At 38.5% G+C, this 21,011-nt stretch overlaps 2 protein-coding genes across 3 annotated transcripts; both read left to right on the forward strand.

Moving 5' to 3' along the window:
* The first annotated feature begins 2,559 nt into the window (after positions 1-2,559).
* Positions 2,560-12,411, forward strand: csf3r (colony stimulating factor 3 receptor). Of its 2 annotated transcripts, none has more exons than XM_022764362.1 (17): positions 2,560-2,709; positions 4,820-4,924; positions 5,775-5,849; positions 6,512-6,808; positions 7,268-7,400; positions 7,541-7,707; positions 8,412-8,581; positions 8,743-8,893; positions 9,186-9,268; positions 9,392-9,599; positions 9,687-9,875; positions 10,108-10,209; positions 10,453-10,599; positions 10,689-10,829; positions 10,941-11,037; positions 11,125-11,203; positions 11,701-12,411. In XM_022764362.1, exons 3-17 carry the CDS (start codon positions 5,786-5,788, stop codon positions 12,181-12,183), a joined length of 2,511 nt encoding a protein of 836 aa, XP_022620083.1. In that variant the 5' UTR covers positions 2,560-2,709; positions 4,820-4,924; positions 5,775-5,785; the 3' UTR covers positions 12,184-12,411. The 2 variants fall into 2 exon arrangements, with proteins under 2 accessions (XP_022620083.1, XP_022620084.1); XM_022764363.1 differs by having other exon boundaries at positions 6,672-6,808.
* A 1,918-nt stretch (positions 12,412-14,329) lies between these two features.
* mrps15 (mitochondrial ribosomal protein S15) lies at positions 14,330-19,592 on the forward strand. The gene is made up of 8 exons (XM_022764336.1): positions 14,330-14,579; positions 17,550-17,618; positions 17,710-17,785; positions 17,911-17,959; positions 18,139-18,223; positions 18,335-18,393; positions 18,906-19,097; positions 19,210-19,592. The coding sequence occupies exons 1-8, from the start codon at positions 14,447-14,449 to the stop codon at positions 19,303-19,305; spliced, it is 759 nt and encodes a 252-aa protein (XP_022620057.1). The 5' UTR covers positions 14,330-14,446; the 3' UTR covers positions 19,306-19,592.
* The last annotated feature ends 1,419 nt before the right edge of the window (positions 19,593-21,011 follow it).

A 21,011-nucleotide genomic window follows, 5' to 3' on the forward strand; every position in this document is an offset into this window, starting at 1 on the left:
AGCATGTTGAGTAGCTAAATACAGATTAACATCATTATATCTGCTAAACATCTGCATGTTAGCATTGTAATTGTGACATTAGCATTGTAATGCTGAGAGCAGCATTATTTAGCTCAAGTTCAGCCAGCTAGTACAGCCTCTCAGAGCCGCTAGTATGGCTGTAGACTCTTGTTTAAAGTGTTTATATAGAGTTTGAACAAAAAAAAAGAAAATCGTAACTCAAGGTCCACTTACTATTTTCTCCTTTGCTTTCAACCGCATTGCTTTTTCAGCAATATATAATTCCCTCAGTTGTCCTGGAGATGGATGATTTCAAGGTTTGAAATAGATAAAATCAAGTAAATGGACACATTTGTCATGATGTTGTTCATACCTTTTTAATACCTATTAATTCTACTATAATTTTTACTTTACATGCTAGTCCTGAAACTACATGACCCAGTTTTAACAGGCTGTTGTATAAATTCTTTGTTTGTTCGTTTGTGTGTAAATTTTATAAGTGGTTCATTGAAGTGTACATTCGAAGATAAACACTGGTCCAGTAGCTGGCCTTGCATCAGTACTGACATTTCAATTGCACATAGATATCTGTGAGTCATAGCGCTGTGGTTATAGGGCTGATTTCACAACACTTTCAGGCACTATGAGAAAAATATGGTTTATCCAGGATACAGTGTATTCATTTTGATGTAGTAGGGTTGAGTGGAGTAGTGGGAATGGCAATTGTTCAACAAAAGGGTGCAGTTAAAGAGTTGGCCCTAAATATTTTTAGATGTGAATGTAGGCATCCATGATTAGCAGAAGCCATAATTACTGCAGTTGTGATTGCAGTTAACTACTGTAATTTTCTGTATAACATTAGATAGATATGAGAGGTTATTTCCAGCAGTGACTAATTTGGGGTTAGTCACATCTCTAATGCGAATAAGAATCTAAAGAGGAGACAGCGTTATATTAAGTACAGAACAAGAACCGTAATCAAACCTAGTAAAGCTTCATCAGTTCAACTTAGCTTCGGGGCCCTCAGCTAATTTTACTGCTCACTGAAACGTAGCATGTAATACCCAGTGGATGGAAAACACTTTGTTCATTACTGCTGATTAGGAAAAAAGATCAAGCAAAATATGTCAATGCATGATAACCAGTTAATATATTTTTAATTGGTGCTTGCTTTTTCCCTTTCTCCTGTTGCTACCTATTCAGAAACCTACTACTGTGCACCTCTTGATTAACAGTTAGCTTCCATTATCTGTTTGAGGGCAGCAGAGTGACCAGGCAGGGATACAGCTGTTAGATTAAAAGTTGAGTGGGTGAGCTCACTGACTCGCCTCGCACACCATTTGAATGGAAGCCTCAGCCAGAGAATCATTTTACAATTTAATAAGCTAATAAACGTGATATGGCAAGTAGTTTCAAGTGCCCTTGGGGGGTCAAAGCACAGTTTACAATCCCATTTAAAGGCTTGTCCTATTACCGTGCTGACAAAGGCTTGGACAGGCGCAGAGAGGGAGATGACTGCTTTTTGAGGCAGTCTCTGTGATACGGCAGATCTGCTACTTCAAACGTCACACTCAACACAGAGGGGTCAGGCCGAACTAGACTTATCGCATTCCTCTGGGCAGTTCCCTGGAGTCATAATGTAGGGCATTTGACAGCCGCCATATTAACACCTTGTGGGGAAGGATGATCCAATGAAGTATAAATTCCTCTGTACTCTCATACAAGCAACGATCAGTAATCTGTAGATCAAGGACTGGTCTTATTACTCCATCAGCAATCACAATCACTGTCCTACAAAGCCAAAATCTAACTGTATATTTGGTCAAAACTGACTGTTTGACATCTGTTTTACCATGAATATAAAATATATTTTCATATATAAAATTTTGAGCTTGAATATTGAGACTTTGAGTTTTGCATTTTGCACTTTGAGTGCTCTCCAGCTATCCTTAACTATCATACTCACTGCTAACCTTATAGCTAAAGCTAATTCAATTTTTTTTTTAACACCAATTTATTCACCACTTCTACTATAATTGAAAGATCTTTTTCTGATGATCCAGAATCTTAAACTGGGTTTGAATATACCACTTAAATAAGGCAATAACAAAATGTAACTGTAATGGAGAAAAACAAAAAAAGCCATCAGATACACTGGTCCTGCTAAAAGCAAAAAGTTCATGCTAACTAGCCAAGATTAGATACACTTTACATTTCCCAAAAATAAATTGGCTAAGAAACCCTAAAACTTCAAACCCATTTTTTTTTTCTCAATTTTGCAATTTTATTGTTTCTGTAGTTACAGCTGTGAGCCTTTGTGAGGCAAAATACCTGTAGAAGGTGACAGTAAATAAATATCACCTAAAGAATTATGGAATTTCATCCAGATTTTTTTTTTTTTTTTTTTTTTTACCTGAACTATTCAGCTATCTTCTTTCGAGAAAACCCTGAATTCAAACGACTCATGTTTCTCTCCTGTAGCTGGGCCCCATCAGTCATGTGTTCCTTCCTGGAAAATAGTGAAGTTTCACAAATTCAAAACAAGGATGTTGCCGCTGGTGGTGCTGCTGCTGTTGCTGCTGTTGCTGCTTGGCTAACACACACATATGTCCTCCAATCTGAACTTCTTTGAGCCACACCGTTTCATTTGGTGCTATCAGGGCTGATGAGAGCCACTCGTCCTTCTGGGTCTGCTGCAGCTGCTGTGTGGTGAGTGGCAGCCCTCTATGATGGCTCTCCTTTATCTTCACATCAAGCTATTTGCTGCTCCTTTCATTTGGATACTTGGGCAGATTGAAAAAGGAAACTTTGCAAAACTTATTTCTCGATGACACTGGTTCAGGTTGGAGAGTTGTATCCTGATCCAGCTGAAGGACTGATCAACTTAATTTAATTTAAAGCGCTCGCTTAATCTGATTGAATAGCCATTCTCTATTTTACTTGTGCCATTTATCATCCTTTGTAGTTTCCTGTCAAATGATGCCAGTGTTTTCTTTTTTTAACAATCATGAAATACTAAAGCAGAGGATCCTCAGATAATTAGGATTTAAAAGATAAGACAATCCTTTTTTAAAAAAAGGATACTTTATGTTTAATGGTAAAAAAAAAGAAAAAAAAAGAAGAAGTGTCACATTAAAACTTACTAACTTACTAAAAGCATTTTGGATTTACAAAAAAAAAATAAATAAATGTGTTAGCTTGATTTTTATGCAGAGTGATTTCGTTTTTTTCGTTTTTTTTCTGCTGTTTTGTTGTTGTGAAATTCTTCTTCACATTGTCACTATAGAAGTAATATTAGCATGTTAAGGTACTGAAAACATGTTTATGCTCTAGCCGTCCATTTAAAAAGCGGATGTGAAACAGATTTCTTTCCTCCTCTTCAGATGTTGGGAGTTTTACAACTGCTGACACAAAAGGTCACTGTGTCTTAGCTTCAAGGAACTGTTCTTTCATTGAAAACTGTCTTTATACAAACAAATTTAGCGTTCTTTTACACTTTTTAAAAGGCTTCTTTAAACACACAGTGTATAGTGTGAGAAATATGACCAAAAAAAGGGGAAACCATGGCAAGTTTGTCATTGCGCTCTGTGTCAAGGATATTGCCAAATCCTGATAGTGGGTGTTTTGTAACCCCAAACGGGAAAGGAAACAGTGGCTATAGCAAAATACATGTACTGTATGTCTTTTCACATGGTGACATGACTCACTGAGACAAGAAAAATGAATCTAGACAACATGTTTATATCAATATATCTGGAACATGTTTGGCCAATACACTGAAAATGGCCACTCTTAATTCACACAGTCTTTATTTTAAGCAAGCCAAATTTTGTCTGTTGACAAAATGCACTCCAAATTTATTCTCCCAGTTGCCTTTTGTCCGAGCCACAGGCAATTACCTATTAGTAGTAAGCAGAAACTGCAACAAAAAAAAAAAAGGACAGCAAGGGAAAATGGAAGCCTTTATGCACACCGCTGATAAGAAACAAGCAGAAATTCCATTTCCCCCACATCGCTAAACGCAGACTTCACCAAATAGTTGGCTATTGTGGACTGAGGGCAGCAATCCGTCTGTGAGTTTGAGTGATAGTTACAAATTATTTAAGTAATACCTCCTCGTCTCATGGGTTCACTTGCAATTCGACAGTCCAGACATAAAATTTCTGCTCAAAAGTGGAAGGTTGTTCTATACCAGAAATAAGCTGAATTGAACTCTCAAGAGTCTGTTGACAATACGAATTTAGATGTGGCCCACATGTTTTAGCCTGAGGAATACATAACGTCCTTTAGGTTCTTCAGTTTCTCATCAGCATCAGAAAAGGAGACCAAGATCACAGGAAGTTTCTTTCTCATTGCTGGGGTCTCACTTACTGACTCTGTGCTCAAATGTGCTGCTGCTGAGAAGCAGGAACTAGCAGTTTTTTTTGTTTTTTTGCTTGATAAATCACTGCAATGATTCATAAATCTTACAAAAAACAACTTGTTTTCATATGGATGTAATGATGTAATATATACATGTATATGTAATATATTGCAAAAAGTTGTATAGCCACATGTGCGTATGTGTGGTCCATTATGAGATATGCTGTTACATGTGAAATCTTCCTTTTCACATGTAATGTCTTGCTTGTGAAATACCTAAAAACCACATGTTCCCATATGTGAAATTTTCGCTTTGTGTTCCACATGTCAAACGCTTTTGCTTTTTGTTGTTCGCACAACATCGTCCATTAATTTTCTGTTGCTCAACTCACCAGTGAATTGTTCCAGCTCTACTTCAGACTATTAACTGCTACTTCTTTCCTCTTGTGCGACACAGAGAGACACAGTCGAGCCGTGAAGGCATGTCTTTGTCCTGTTGGCGTCGCTTTGTTAACCAGCGACCAGAGTCCAGTGAATTTTAAACGTTCATGCTTGTGTAATGGTGAGTATTCCAAAAACAACACAGACCTCAAAATTCATTTCAACTTCCCTCACACCTGTGTACTTGCAATTTGATGGTTCCACCTTATTCTCAAATTTAAGAAGCAGGTTGTTGACTTTATGTCAGACGTACAATATGCCAGAAGATTGCCTCCATCTGCTTAGCTTACAAGCTCCCATCTTCTAATCATTATACATGACCAGTCAGCTATAGAGCGCATGCCCAACAAGGATGATTACCTTCTAACAACTGGCAGTTACAATGTTCCTGTCTGTTCAGAGGTTTTATCCCTGTAATAGAAAAGTATAAGAGGAAAGATTCACTGTGCATGAACAGCATACTTATTTATTCTGTCTGCAGAGAATTTAAATTTCATTTTGTCACAAGTAGGGAAGCAACATCCTTTGTGTAATCATGCTACATAATTGTGGACCCAAGCTGCCATGAATGTTGATTTTTTTTTATTATTATTATTATTATTCATGAGTGTGTCACGTATCATTGTATGTGTTTGTTGTGATTCTGCTCTGCAAATAGCTCACACAGGCAGCACTGCAGATTTTTCTTCACTGTTTCAGGGAAGCAGCGAATGCATTCTCCAGGTGTCTGTTTATACTGAGATATTATACATTATGGAGATCACATACTTGCTCACATCAGCCCGTCATACCAAGCAGTTGAAACATTGCGCTGATGATGTCTTTTGAAACGAGAGACGTTATCACTCTCAATTCCTCCTTCACACAATGTAGCGTGTCGCTGGGAAGGAACAGCAATTGAAATATTTTTTTGATAGGGCATGAAAGTTTGTAATTTAAGAATAATGCATTTAATTTTTGCTCCCTAACAGGTTATATCAACATGATATCCATATGGATGTCAGTGATTGTCATGCTGGTGGCATTTGTGAATGGAGCGAGGAATGGTGAGTGTTGCTCTCAGGATGAAATAACAAATCTAAATGGAAATACCCAAGCAGCGGTTACAAGGACAATTGTTATTACACCTGCTCTTCCTCTGACTTGGATTCTATCAAACTTCAATATAAAGCTGTTGAATTGTTCATAACAGTAATAATTTATAAAAGGCATTTACCAGAGGTGGGAGACTTGAGTCACATGACTTGACTCAAGTCAGACAAATATGAGAACTTCAGACTTGCTTGACTAACACAGATAAAAGACTGAACTTGACTTTGACTTGGTATTCATGACTTTATGACTTAAGACAGAGGACTCGAAAGGACTTTTAATTAAAGATTTGCATATTTGTAGATATTTTTTGAGGTAAATTAGTGCCACATTTTAATAGTAATAACTGGAATTGCACTCAGTAGAGTGCATACCTCCGCCAAGGCCAAAAAATCCTACACATTAAGGTAGGTGATGAAAAAAAAAACTTGTTTACTTGACTTACAGCAGTGATTCGACTTGACTTGCTTGATTGTCACCACAGTAACTTGGGGCCTTGTTTGAAACTTGACGGTTAAGACTTGAGATTTGCTGCTGACTTGCACTCCCGCCTCTGGCATTTACAGTTTAGACCATCTTCAACATGGCACCTTCAAATGAATTTTCTCATTGTCAGAGGATGTCATACAACCATGTGCGAACATCCGGACGTCCAGCTCAGTGGTGCCTTTGGGGTCACCTGTCACAGCCACCTGTGTCATCAGAGAAGACTGCCTTCCCGTCAGTGGACAAGCTGTTCATATAGAGTGGCGCCTTGACGATCGCTTTATTCCCAGCAGCCCTGTGGCCAGCGAGAGCGGCGGGATTTCTGAGGTTGTTATACCAAGCTTCAATCACACCAGGGCTTTCCTCACCTGCTGTTTACAGGCCTCTCCCGTTCAAGTAGCAGGAGGAGTGGAGATCAGAGCTGGATGTGAGAAAGATTTCTTCTTTCACATGTTTGTTCATTGCTGATCAAATTAAGCTGCCTGTATCGCTAGTGAACAAACAAAACAGAAAAAATTGGGAACATGTAAATTTTTTGTTTTTGAGGGACACACAGTTAATTGTTGAGTTGAGGTAAACATAAGAAAAAAAAACATTGTATCAGAGATTGTATCAAAAAGAAGCCGCACTGTTTAATTTGGAATAATTCTACTCTTAATTGGCATTCTTTACCCAGATATACAGTGTATTACAGAAACTGCATTTGCAAAAAAAAATATAATACAAAAACATGCATAGAATCAAAAGATTTTTAGTTTTATCTACATTTATTTGTAAGAGACCAAGTACAAAAAATGGGGATGTAGAAATACAGGAATATGAATACCACCTTCCTTAACAACTCCATTGAAGAAAAACATGTTCACCTTGTTTTTTCCATCTATAGATCCACCAGAATCACCAAAAAACCTCAGCTGTCAGACAAACCTCACTACCTCTAACACCCTGACCTGTAGCTGGGACGCTGGGCAGCTGGAGACGCACCTCCTCACACAGTACACCCTCCACACCAAGATATGGTAATATTCAGGAATACACTGAGACAATTACCAGAAAGCACACATCATTTTGGTGTCATGGATGTTTAAAGTGTCATTTACAAAATATGTCTTCGAGGTTGCACAACTGTGTTTCCCTAAATAGGATTTCTTCATTTCAGGGATTCAAACAGGAACTATACTTACAAGCTACCAACAGGAGTCCACCATTATACCATCCCTCGTTCTGACTTTGTCCTGTTCTCTGAAATGGAAATATATGTGGAGGCGGTGAATGAACTTGGAGAGGCAGTTTCAGTACCCATCATTTTGGAACCTGTCAGTGCAAGTGAGAATTGTAGAATATTTATTTATTGAATCTTTTCACAGATTTGTATATTGCATGCAAGCAGTAACCTCCATCGAAATGTCAAAGAGGTGATCACTGAAAAACCCAAAAGGTTGTTCAACAACACTTGGAGGTATTTTCAGAATCCTCAAAAGACACTTCTAACCATCTGGATGAACAAAAATATTCCATCTGTTGCATATAAAAAAAATATTTGTAACCCAACTTGCAACATATATTCATGTGTATTTCCTTTTCTAAAACATAAAACTAGTATTTTGCATGAAAATATAAAATAACATTTTTATAGAGAAAAATGTAACAGAAAAGAAAGCGTGCTGATTTTATATACCTTTGTTCTCATGTCGTACAAATTGAATAAGAAGATCTGTCGCTTCCAGCAACCATCTTTCTTTGGGTTAAAAATCTTTTTTCAGTTGACAGAATATTTTTTCATCCAGATGGTTAGAAGTGTCTCTGGGGACTCTGGAAATACCTTCGGAACAGCTGTAAGTGCTGTTGAATGACCTTTTGGATTTTTCAAAGTTTCCACAGGTATTTATTTTTTGGAAAAACTGATTAGTAGATAGTAATACATAAAACAGGCCAAATCTAATGTAAAAATGCTCAGATTAGAACTAAACTAAAAGTTTCCAAAATCCAAATTACATGGAGTAATTGCTTTGTTGACTGTTTTATTTCAGCCAAGTTTGACCCACCAAAGATTCTAAAGGTTGAAGCTGTGCCCAAAAGGTACGGCTGCCTAAAGCTGAGCTGGAGCTTATCGCATCACCAGGCCTGGATACGTAACTTCCGCCTGAACCTGGAGGTCCAATTTAAGACTGCTGACAGTAGTCAATGGAGTGAGCAACCAGTGAGTGCAAATCAATCCGGTGTCGATATCAACTGAAGGCTCAGTTGATTAACTTTGGATGCAGTAGCTATAAGCACCCATATGGTACTAGTATAAACTCTCATAATGTGTGTGCCTGGAGTCATATATGTATGGTTTGTGTGCTCTTGGATGTATGTTAGATCCTGGTGAGCCGGATTAAACCAACCAGACCTGTGGACCAGTGTCGCCTGCTCCATGGGACTCAGTATTTTGCCCAGATTAGAGTCAGATACCAGCAGAGTCCCTGGAGTGAATGGAGCAGCAGCCAGTCTGGAGTCACCTTGGAGAGTGGTAGGCGTCAGATCAATTCAGAGTGACACAATCAGTCACTCTAACATTTTCCAATCTATTGCCTTTTCTTCCATTTTCTGCTCTTTTCAATATATGCTAATGTCATGTTCTACATCACCCATTGCTTTGCTCTATAGCCCAAGCTGAATTGATGTATTGAGTTTTTCCACACACTCTGGCAGTGAATCCATAGACCTGTCTTGTATGGAAAAGTTTTACTTTCTAAAGAGTGAGGAAAGAAATGCAGGCTTTTGACGAGATGCGAAGCTGACAGCCGTCTCTTTGTTTTCAGCTCCCACTGGACGCCTAGACTCGTGGGTGAAACTATCGGGGGATCACATGCACAAACAAATCAACATACACTTGTTTTGGAAGGTGCACACATCACACACGCTGCTTGACACCTGTCACAAGTTGATGGTATTTTCTGTTACAGCTCTGGTTGAGTCCATGAGGTCTGCCTTTAAAATGTCTTCTCACTTTTTTTTTCTGTTTTAGCCATCAAAACAATTCCGCCCCAACAGCCGAAATGTGTCATATATCGTCTCAGTGCAAAAACTGCCAGGTGTAAAGGGAAAGGTGTGCTCTTCAATGGGGAATTACTGTACTTTCCAACTTCCCAGGAAAGCAAAGAAAGTGTATCTGAGTGCTGTAAATGCAGCAGGGAAATCCTCCCCCAATGAAGTTCGGATTTACCAACCCAAAGGTAAAACTGACATTTTTGAATGTGCTTCAACTGGTTTAGAAATAGTATCATGTAATTTTCCCGTAATATGTTTTTTGTGCTTGTAAGCTCTTAAGGTGATATCAGACATCACAGCTACTCCTCGCGATGACCGAGCCCTTCTGGTCCAGTGGAAAAGCGTGGATACATCAAGCATCATTGGTTATGTGGTTGAATGGAGACCTTTGTTAAAAACAGACCTCTCCCTCACCCGGTTCGAATTTGCAAACAGAAACGAATCCAGCATCATTATAACAGGTACGTTTTATAGTATTTGTATTGCAGGTTTCAAAGTCCATGTGCTCCTTATTTTACCCACCTTTTATTTGGTTTTCCTACTCTGGAGCTCATCCTTTACAACAAAAATTCAAACAATCACTCCTACACTCACATCCTAAGATCCTCCTTTTCCTGTGCACGACCTGCCTGTACACACTGTTTGGAGTTTATGAGCACAGATCCACTCTAACTTCTTCACCCTCATCAATAGGAAGCTTTGAGCCCTACAAGCCCTATGGAATCTCTGTGTATCCCAGGTTTAAGGATGGGATAGGCCTTCCTCAGACTGTTAATGCCTACTCAAGACAAAAGGGTAAGTCACCAAAGATACCAAGAGAAATCACACAAAGAGCAAGCAGGGGTGTGAGAGTCAGGCTGCCTCAACTTTGAAAAAGTGAGAGAAGAGTTTGCCACATGAGTAAAAACTATATGTATTATGATGTCTATCAGAGACATCTCATATGTGATGGAATAATGCCCTCTTGTGGATATAAATGAATTACGTAGTCACTGTAACTGTAATAATCACTCAGAATGAATATATTTCTTTTTAAAGCTCCATCCGTGGTTCCGAAAATACGGATTAAAAAGACTTGGAAGTCACATATTGAGCTTACCTGGGATGAAATACCATTAGACCAAAGAAATGGGATTATCCAGGGCTACAAAGTCTTCTACTGGGATGAGAAGGGTCCCATTAATGGTAGGTGAAACATCTAAATGATGCTTTTCTTTCTTTTCTTTTCTTTTTTTGTGAACGTGGTGCTATCTGATGTCTGACTTCTCTTTCAGTTGTGAGTGCTCACCCAAAAGAGAGAAGGGTGGTCCTGAAAGACCTCAACACTGTGTCTCTGTACGAAGCTTTCATGATGGTTAGCACGTTCGGTGGGAGCATCAATGGGTCAACAATTCATTTCGAAATAGAGCCATTTGGTTGGTATCATTATTATTTTCCAATGGCTTTCTAGAAACATTGCTGGGGGAAAAAGGAGTGTATTCTCATATCAGATATTTAATTGATAACATGTATTTCTCTCTTCTCAGATGCCGTTACTGTTGTGATGATTGTAATCGCGTCTGGTGTTGGAATGTCATTGTTGGTCATTTTCATAGTCATGACTTGTTTCTCCAACCACAAGAGGTGAGATCATTGCCGTACTGCATTAAGGTGTGAAGCTGCAATGTCCTTTATTCTCAACAAATTTCTTTTCTGTTGTTCTATTTCCAGGCTGAAGGGACGCTTTTGGCCAGATGTTCCTGATCCAGCTAACAGCAGCATCAAGAGATGGACATCAGAGTCAACACAGGTGCAGAAAATTAACCTGTGCAAGATAAAATGGTTTTATGCAACAAGGCCCTAATTTGCACTACTCTGTATTTTTAATGGATAACGTTATTCTGTGTCATATGAACAGTGTTGCTAGTAGTGACAAACCCACCAAGAGTTATCACCTGACTCTGCGGTTACCTTCAGTTCTGTGGAGCTTCCTTTTACATCCTGTAACTGTAATGTTTTGGTTCAGTCTCACTGCTCTCATCAGCCTCATTTCTAGCTGCAACAGGCAGCTGCTTTCAGCAAAAAGGCTCTGATACTTCCAGTGCACACTCCCTGCCCAGCACCAAATGGCAGACAGCACGCCATTACTCCACTATATCTCAACGTATAAAATAGTTGTTTGCTGCTATATTATTGTTTAAAGTCTAATTTTACAGAATCTTTAACTAGCAGACTGTATATTCCTGAAAATGTCAGGTAATATATGAGATGTAAAACACTGATGACTAATTCATTTTCCATTGGTAGGATACACATCCTTCCTGGGACAATGATGAGCCCAATCCAATATACCTGTCCCACCTCAGCTTCCTTGACCTCCCAATGAAACTAAGCAAACAAGAGGATGATCTTTGGTTAAACAGTGCAGAGGACACCAGTGACCTGGGAGATTCCATTTGTGGTTCACCGTTCATCCCTGGATACTCTGGTTCAAACAGCTACTCTGTTCCTTATGCCACTGTGATCTTCTCCGGCCCATGCAGAAGCCCTCCACCCAAAGAGCCTCATGTCTACCTCCGCTCTGAGTCCACACAGCCGCTCCTGGAGGCTCAAGAATCCTTCAGTCCAAAGTGCTACCATAATATGGCAACTGATGGGATGCCGAGGGAGCAGTGTTTTTTTGGACCGTGCGATGACTGTATAGCAGAAGAAGGGGCAGACCCAGTCGTTCTTTGGGATGACTTCCCTTTTCTACAAGCATTAGCCTTGAATGATACTCAGAATGACTAAAAGTTCTTCCCTGATTATAAGAATAACTGCTTTGCAAGATTTTCATGTAGATCTGAGTTTGTGATAAGTTGATCCAGCGTAGCACACAGCTGTAAATACATACTAGGTATGCTAGGTTTGATGCTAAAAATCATGTTGATATTTAATGATTATAATGTCCATTTTTTATCTGTACCAAACTTTGTATAAATGATATTGTTGTGTGTTATAAACTCATCAAGCACTTAATAAGAAACAGCAGTGCTACTGCTTATTCATTCAGCAGTGCAGTGCATAAAATCATCATCATCTTCAGTTAGCATTCACATCAAACATCAGAATGTGGAAACAAAATCTTTGTGACTTTGACCATAGGATGCTTGTTGTTGTGCCAGACAGGCTGGACAGAATGGTGTGAAAAACACCAGTAAGTGGCAGTTGTGAAAACAGAAACACCTTGTTCATGAGAGAGGTCAGAGGAGAATGTCCAGACTGGTTGGAGCTGACAGAAAAGCTACGGTAACTCAGATAATCTCTCTTTACAGCTGTGGTGGACAGAAGAAGTATTTCAGAATGCACAACACGTTGAACCTTGAGTCCAAATGGGCTACAACAGAAGACCATGTCAGGTTTCACTCCTGTCTGCCAAGAACAGAAATCTGAGGCCGCAGTGGGAACAGACTCATCGAAAATGGACGGCCGAAGACTGAAAAAACGTGGCCTGGTCAGATGAATCTCAATTTCTGCTGAGGCAGCAGATGGTAGGGTCAGAATTTAATGTCAACAGCATAAATCCATGGACCCAACCTGCCTTGTGTCAGTAGTCTAGGCTTGTATGAGGAATGTTTTCTTAAGAAACACCGTATCTGAGTATTGTTTCTGACCATGTCGTCTTAAACTGGTTTGAAGAACATGACAATGAGTTCAGTGAACTTAAGTGGCCTCGGCAGTCACCACATCTGAATCCAATTGAAGACTTTTTAGATGTGGTAGAATAAATTGTGGGATGAAATCATATACACATGCAGCAGAATCTCAAAGTAATGCTTCCAACATCTTGTGGAATCCACAAAAGTACTTTTATGCTAGAAAGACATGGTCTAAACAGTTTCTTTGAATAAAAAATATTAAACCCTATGAAGACAGAAAGATGTTTTTCCCACTGACTGATGATTCACCACTTTACCTCGACATTTGATGTTTACCAACCATTCTTATCCAAAATGTTGTTCTCTGTAGCGAATGGATGTGATTTAAAATGGAAGCAGAGTAGCCTACAGTTTCCAAAACACAGTGAAGTAAACTAAAATCATCAATCAACAAAGCAACCTTATTAAACCCGGGGTGATTTCAGGTAAACTGAGGCCCTTTTTGGCAAATGGTTTCTAGACTAAATAAATCCAACTAAGGTTTTGTTGTTTTTGTGGGTTTGTTTTTTCATTGAAATGGGTCTAAAAAGTATCAACTTTATCCTGACTTAGGATAACTCTGAGGTTAACTCTGAGGTTAGTGAGACACTTAATTTTATGACTATATTTGCTCATTCATTTCAGTGAAGCCCAAACAGCTTTATAAATCAATTTAGTTGTAAAAGATGGAGGAAATGGATGTTACACTGCATAAAGGGATTAACATTCATTCAATTAGAAACTGGGAAGTTTTATTTATTATTATAAGATCATAAGATTTTTTGAAACCTCCACCCTTGAATATATTCTGCTTTTGACTGTAATTTAGAAATATATAACATAGCTACCAGAGCAATTTGGTATTGTAAATGTCCATATTCATATTAATATGGACAGATACAATACTATTTAGTTTATTTACAATAATATATAAACCATTACTGTTGAGTATTTTTGATTAATTCCCTTATTGTTCGTGTTTTTTACACTAGCTAAAACACATCATTCAACCTTAAACCTACTTGTTTCTAATTAAAGCCACTACAAACCTTCTCAAATACAGTAAATAGAATGATTTAGTTGTTTAACTAACAATCTATAATGCTAAAAATAAATTAAAAGTGAACAAGGAGGCTACAAATCTAAATTCACAGTTGTTTTTGTGAGAGAAATCGAAACTGATCGCTCTAATTTAACCCATCGATGTGTTCTGGGATCGTTATCTTAGCCTAGGACAAACATTCCTCCGTCCTCACTCGGCTAGTTTGGTCTAGTAAAAATGGCGAACCTCATGTAGGGGTCGAATACAACTACCTGTCACATTTCCTTCACTTTCAGTGAATTTATTTTCTACCTTGTTAGCTCTCCTGTGAGCCATGTTCACAAACATAGCTCTGCGGTCCGTCCTGAAATCCTCAACTGGTGTTTTGCGAGAGCTGTCCTCTGCTACGCCAGTGAAACCGTGGACATGCAACTCGGCTTTATTAACGGGACCGAGAGTCAGCTGCGGTAAGTCCGAGCGAGCTAGAAGGAAAAACACACGGAACCGGAGCAGATTTGTGGAGCAAACAGCTGGCTAATGTATCTCAATACACCAGGTTGTTTACTGCTATTCTGTCGACACTTTAGCTAGGGCACCATCAGTCACCTAATATCAACAGTAGTGGGCACTGCAGAGAGCTGCAGTGGCGAAAAGCGCCTCACTACTTGTGAAACAACATTCAAGGCAGCACTTCTAAATTAAAATGCTTAATAGTGTATGACTTTCATTGAGGCACATTCAATAATTGTGTATATTGTGAGATTTTTTTCCTTCCGAGTGCCAGTTTTCATTCTTAACCTAGCTTAAACTAAACATATAACAACAAACATGTAGCCAGTGTTTGACGCGTGATCTTGCTTGTACTCCTTGAGTCATGCAGTTTAAACTTGTAGATGAGTTGTATTATCGTCCTGTAAACATGCTTCCCTCACTTCGAAGCTTGCTTTGGAGACAACATGCCCTTCATGCTAACTAGCAGAAAAGCTTCTCCACGGGCAGGAAAGTAAAAAAAAAAAAAATCAAAATGGTTGTAGCTCGAGATTATATAGATTAATTACCCTAAAAATGCCCATAGTCACTCAATTTAATTAAACTAAACTGAAATTAAACTTATACTATTGAGAAAAGTGAATGTTATGGAAACAAGGCCTTAAAATTTCAAGGTCTTGATTTTAACAGACAAAAGTTGTCAGTATTTACTCTTGCCTTCCATAGACAGTGATGTAAACTGTAAAATGTCTTTAATCCGATTATAGGTAGTTGGGAGACATTGCACGCCTGTAAACTACAAGTGGTATTAGTGCAACAGTGGGTTGTGTCCACTGTTCAACCCATAACAATGCAAACTGAAAGAGGCTAGAATTTGAGGTCAAACTAAAAAAAAAAGACATTGTTATAGGTGGGCTGCTTTTAGTAACAGTACTGTTAAAGAGGTCTGACAAACAGCATTTATAATGTAAAAAGGAAACGGCCAAATCATCTGCGTTGCAGGTTAATTGCTCAAAAAACAAAACAGCCCACCTCAAACCCATCTCTGCTGCAGAGCTTGCATTGATGTTTTGGTTGCTTCAAAGTCCCTTCTCACTCAATGCTTGTGTGTGGTTACCTACCGCTCAGTGTTCCTTTGTCTGGTTAATCTAATGCAACATCTAGCTTTATTATGATCATATCAAGTGCATCTACAGCAGCTATAGTTTCATTTCCCCCTCAAGTCTACTACAATGCCAAAACCTATTTTCCCATTGTGACACCTTATTTTTGTCATCTTGACGGTCATCGATGTATCTGAACTCCATTAACAGGCTCGACTGTCAACCAGTTGGTTTCCTTTTGCTGACCACTTCTTGCCACAACTCTGTGACAAGTTCAGAGAAGTCAGGGGTCATAGAGTCAATAAATAAATCATTTTGCTATACATATGCTAATTATGACGACATTTCACACAAATGTCTAATAGGATAAAAATGATGAAGTGATTAATTTTATATCCAAAAGGTCAAAGGTCATCTTTTGCATAATTGGAGAAAAGTTTACATTTTATGTAATTTTGACAAATGGGCAGAGAGCACTGAGACACCAGAACAGGTTCAGTGCACCATGATGTTAATTTTACATGTATCTGGATTTCTGATGTAGGGGTCAACCACCAGTATTTCACAGGAAACAACATCATTTGGTGTTTTATGATATTGAAAACCACAGTCTTCTCATCATCTGATATGTGCCTGGTTGTGTTATCAGAGGGGGGGGAGTTGCCAAGTTTTACATATTATCTTGTTTGTGTTCTGAGTCCTGCAGCTTAAACTAGATCAGTTATCAGCCTGTAAAAAAAATCTCACACAACAGAGTAGAAATGCTTCTCTCACTAAGAAGCTTGTAATGCAAACAATATCCCCTTCATGCTAAGTAGCATGCAATAAAATATATTCTGATGCTGCGTTTGGTAACTAGCAGAAAGGCCTTCCACATGCAGGAGTGATCACACTTAAAGGGTCTTTTAGAGCTTACTTTCAACAGAATTAAAAGAGGGCTCTGTACAAAGAACATGGAACTCCTCAGACATACTTTTGTCATCCTTGGTATGCATTAATTCACAACTTGAAGGGCTGGTGAACATGTCGCTATACACAGTTAATGTTAGAATCTTGCTATATATGAATATATGAAACTCAGTTACAAAGAGCAAGGCTATCTTTTTTTCCTTTTAGATCAGCTTTGATCCTACTTGCAATGATGTCAAATTTAAGATAAAAATCAGATTTTTAGAATAGATCAGGATGTCTACAAAGGGTATTAACATCTTGGTTTATGTAAACATGAGATAACTATGTTTGCATTTATGGTCCGGGTCCTAAAAATGGGCTGTTTGCCTAATTAATTGGACTTAATAAAAAGAGATATAAACCCACCACTTTATTTCATCACATGTAAACTATATTTGGCTTTTTTTGAACAAAAAGATGTGTGGTTTAAAAGGGAAAAGGCTGATCATCAGACCATACTCCATTATTGAATTGCCCTTCAGCTATTGTGCTTCTTATTAAGTGTTGTTGCGGTAGTCTTGACATACAAACCAGCTTGTGACACTCATGCATCTTTGTTGAAACTGTCACTGATGCCTTGAGTCATCCCTGTAGTAGCAGTAGCAGTAGTAGTAGTTCCTTTGCCTTATTTGAAGTTTCCGTATAGTTGAGTCATGTTTGACTGGCAATCGCTAATCGTTCACTGAGTAATGTTTTTGTGTCTGGCCAGTGTCATGTATTAGTTTGTCCTGCAACATTGGAACACATTGCAGTTTTTCTTATGGATTCCCCTGTTCTTCAGGCAGCTGTTGTGCGTCTTCTGAGCTCATATTAGCCGTCATCAAGTTGTGTTTGGTTGTTTCCATCATTCTGTCCACTCACTACACATTTATTATTTTTCTCCTCTCTCTTCAGTTCCAGGGAGCTTTGCCATTCCACTAGCAGTGAGACATTATGCTCGGGGTGCAAAGAAAAAGAAGACAGGTATCTTATGAGGCTGCTTCGACACTAATTTCACCATATTCCAACACTTTTTAAATGTTCATCTTTCAACCAAATCTTTTGTTTCTTCCAGGCCCTCCAAGCCAGCTCAGCGATCTTCCTCCAACAATGCTGAGGATGGATTATGCGGCTGTACCCCTCGCTCAAACGTACATATATACCTTACCTTCCATAAAATGAGTTAAAAAAAAAAAAGTATATTTATGATTCATTATATTGATATATTTATTACATGAATCCACTACTTTTCTAACAAGGTTTTTTCTGTTAACAGGACTGATGATCTTGTCAAAAGACTTCTTTCATTGGAGTTAGCGTGTCATGTAAGTTGTCGTGTCTCAACAGATTGCCTTGCCATGTTTTTATTCTGTTTTCTTTTTCTCCAGTAATTTTGATGCTATTAATTGATTTTTTTTTTTTTTTTGAAATGTACACTCACATGCCTCTTTGAAAAAGTAGAGTCATAAACAGGTAATTGATTACTGTGTGTTCATGTCCTCAGAGTGACAAGCTACAGCTGAAAAAGGAGCAACTGGTTGCAAAAGTCCAGAGGGATGAGAATGACCGAGACTCCGTGGAAGTCCGGGGTGAGTTCCTTTGCTTCAGTGTTGTACAAAATGTTCTCACTGAAGTACAAAGAGAGGATCTAGCCTATTTTAATTGTATGCTGATTCCCCTTTTATTGTCTTTCCCTTCAGTGGCTAGTTTGACAGCAAGAATCCGAAACTATCAGGAGCACTTGCAGAAACATCACAAGGTGAGCGAGGGAGTAGAGTCGGCATCATTTTAGCATCATTTTTCTCCCTTGCATTCTAAGCGGCGAAACTTGTTCTATGGGCAGTCTTTATAAAAAAAAAAAAAAAATCTTTTGTTGACGTAACATGTATTATTGGTGTTGACTTGCACCACTAAAACTGTTCACGTATATGTCCCCACATTTCCTCTCTGCCTTCCTCTGGTGTCATGCGTGCATGAACTACAGGATATCCTGTATATACTCCCCCACATGAAATAAAAACATGCGTAGCACAGTCATGGTTGGAAATTTCCATGTTACATCATACATTGAACATTTTTGTTAAAACTGACATAGATAGGGAATAGAGGTTATGTAACCTTTTGGACTGTTTCTCTCTTAGATTTGTAATTAAGCATCTCCTCATAAGCAGAAATTTTGCTTCACTTGAGGTCCTCATTTCTTCCTATTTGAGCCTCTTTGCATCATATTTGATTTCCAACTCCAATCATTCATGTTTTTTTTCATTCCAGGACAAAGCTAACAAGAGGCGGATGCTCATGGCCATTGACCGAAGAAAAAAGCTTTTGAAACACCTTAGGTTGGTTCGCTATGATGCCTTTGAGAGAGTGTGTGAGCAGCTGGGCATCACTTACACTTTCCCCCCAGAGTACTACAGACGGGCCACCCGTCGCTGGGTGGCCAAGAAGGCGCTCTGCATTAAGGTAGCAAAGAAATGACCCTGTTATTCTAGTGTGGTGATGAACATGTTGAATGTGTTGGGTATTGTGAAGGTGTTGTGCCTCCTCTGACACTTTTTCGTGTGTCTTTTCACAGGTCTTCAAAGAGGTGCAGAAGCAGAAAGCAGAGAAGAGACTACAGATGAAGCAAAGTATAGCCTCCACGGGGACAGAGGCAGCCAAGGCCCAATAAAAGACAACATATACTGTATATTACAACGCTTGATTCTACATGTTTGTCTTGACCAGTGTCTTTACTTTTACACCTTTAGATGTGGTAATGCGGCATTCTGATAACCAACTCCCTTTTTTCACATGGTACCATCATAAAATATTATTTGTTTTTGCTTTCAGGTTGATGTCAGAGTTGTCTGAAAATGTCAGAATTAAATTGAATAAAGTGACCTAGAAAGTGATGTTAAAATGAGCTTTGAAATTTTGTTTGTGCTGAAATATATTGCCATCAATTAAAGATGTATCTGCACAAAACAAGTGAACTGGCCATTGCTCATTTGTGCAAAGTGTTTCCTTAAGTAGCTAACTCAACTAGATTGTACACAGATCTGTCAAAAGCAAACTTCCTGTAGTTTTATCAAAAACTACTAAAAGTTAGATATGTCTCCAGAAAGATGTTGCATAATATTAGATATTAAGTAACCACAGTATTAATACTAAACTTCTCATTGTTTCAGTACTGTTTAGGCATTTCTCTGCAGGCTTTGTGCAAAATTATTTAAATCTGCATTCTGCTCACACTCACTCACTCACACATGACAGTATGATGCTTGAGGCGAAGTGCATAAGGTGAAAAGGCTATTAAATACAACACAGGAGCCAGAAACAATAACAGGAACAGCTGTACAATATGATGAATCCACTGCAAAATTCCTGCAATGAGTAAAACATTTGTCACATAGAGAGATGTTGATGAAACTGGTCGTTTTAGAGGCTGTACAGGTGGGGTTGCTGTCTTATATTTCAATGTTTCTCTTAATTTGTCCAAATACTAAAAGGTTCTCACTTCATCATCACCATAAGTTATGGCCTCAGAAATAAACCTCATGGTCAACATTTCATATCCAATATGCTGGATGACAAAATAAATTCCAGAGATATCACCATCACTACGCAAATTTCCATTAATCTATCAAATCATTTCAGATCTTAGTTTTGGAATACTAACAAATGAAACCATGTGTGAGTGTAACAAGGCCAAACATATGAACATCTCCGTTCCCTGACAGGGTTTTAATTAATTATTTTTTAAAAAAAGTTCTTGGAGTCTTGTGCTGATTCAAATCTTGAGTAAATGCAACCCTTCCTTTACAAACTGCAGTGGTGACACAGGTTGACTAAAACCTCAAGCCAAGTGACAAAAAGGACGTGATGCATTTGCGGGAGTTCTGTTAAAGTGTGGTCTACAAGACGCTTGAATGCTGCATGAGTTCTCTGAACTGTTCTGATCACATGTGAGATTAAAAAACCATTGAAATCCAACAACCTAACAGACACACCTGTACCAATGATCTGTTGCTGTTCTGTTTTATACCCAAGATTATTCTCTTTTAAGGTCCAAGGTTGCCAGTGAATTACCACAGATCTTTCTCATCTTCAAACACAGCAGTTTGTTAGCAAAACAGCTTTTCACAGCTCAAGCTCGTCACAGTTTCCTGTGTGGTGTGCAGTTTGTCAGTTTGATCAGGAGGAGTGCAGACTGACAGATTCTTCTGGTAAGTGACACCTCTCTTTCCTCTCAGCAGATTAACGTTAGAATTCACTATTAATTTACTTTAAATGATACTCATTCAATCTCAAATACTATATTTGTACTTGTATTTTAAAAGTTGTGCATTCACATTAAACTCCTTTTGACAGCATTGATATAAGATAACATGGACC

The sequence above is a fragment of the Seriola dumerili genome, unplaced genomic scaffold (assembly GCF_002260705.1).
Source record: "Seriola dumerili isolate Sdu_G_001 unplaced genomic scaffold, Sdu_1.0 BDQW01000533.1, whole genome shotgun sequence".
In the NCBI taxonomy this organism is placed as follows: Eukaryota; Metazoa; Chordata; class Actinopteri; order Carangiformes; family Carangidae; genus Seriola; species Seriola dumerili.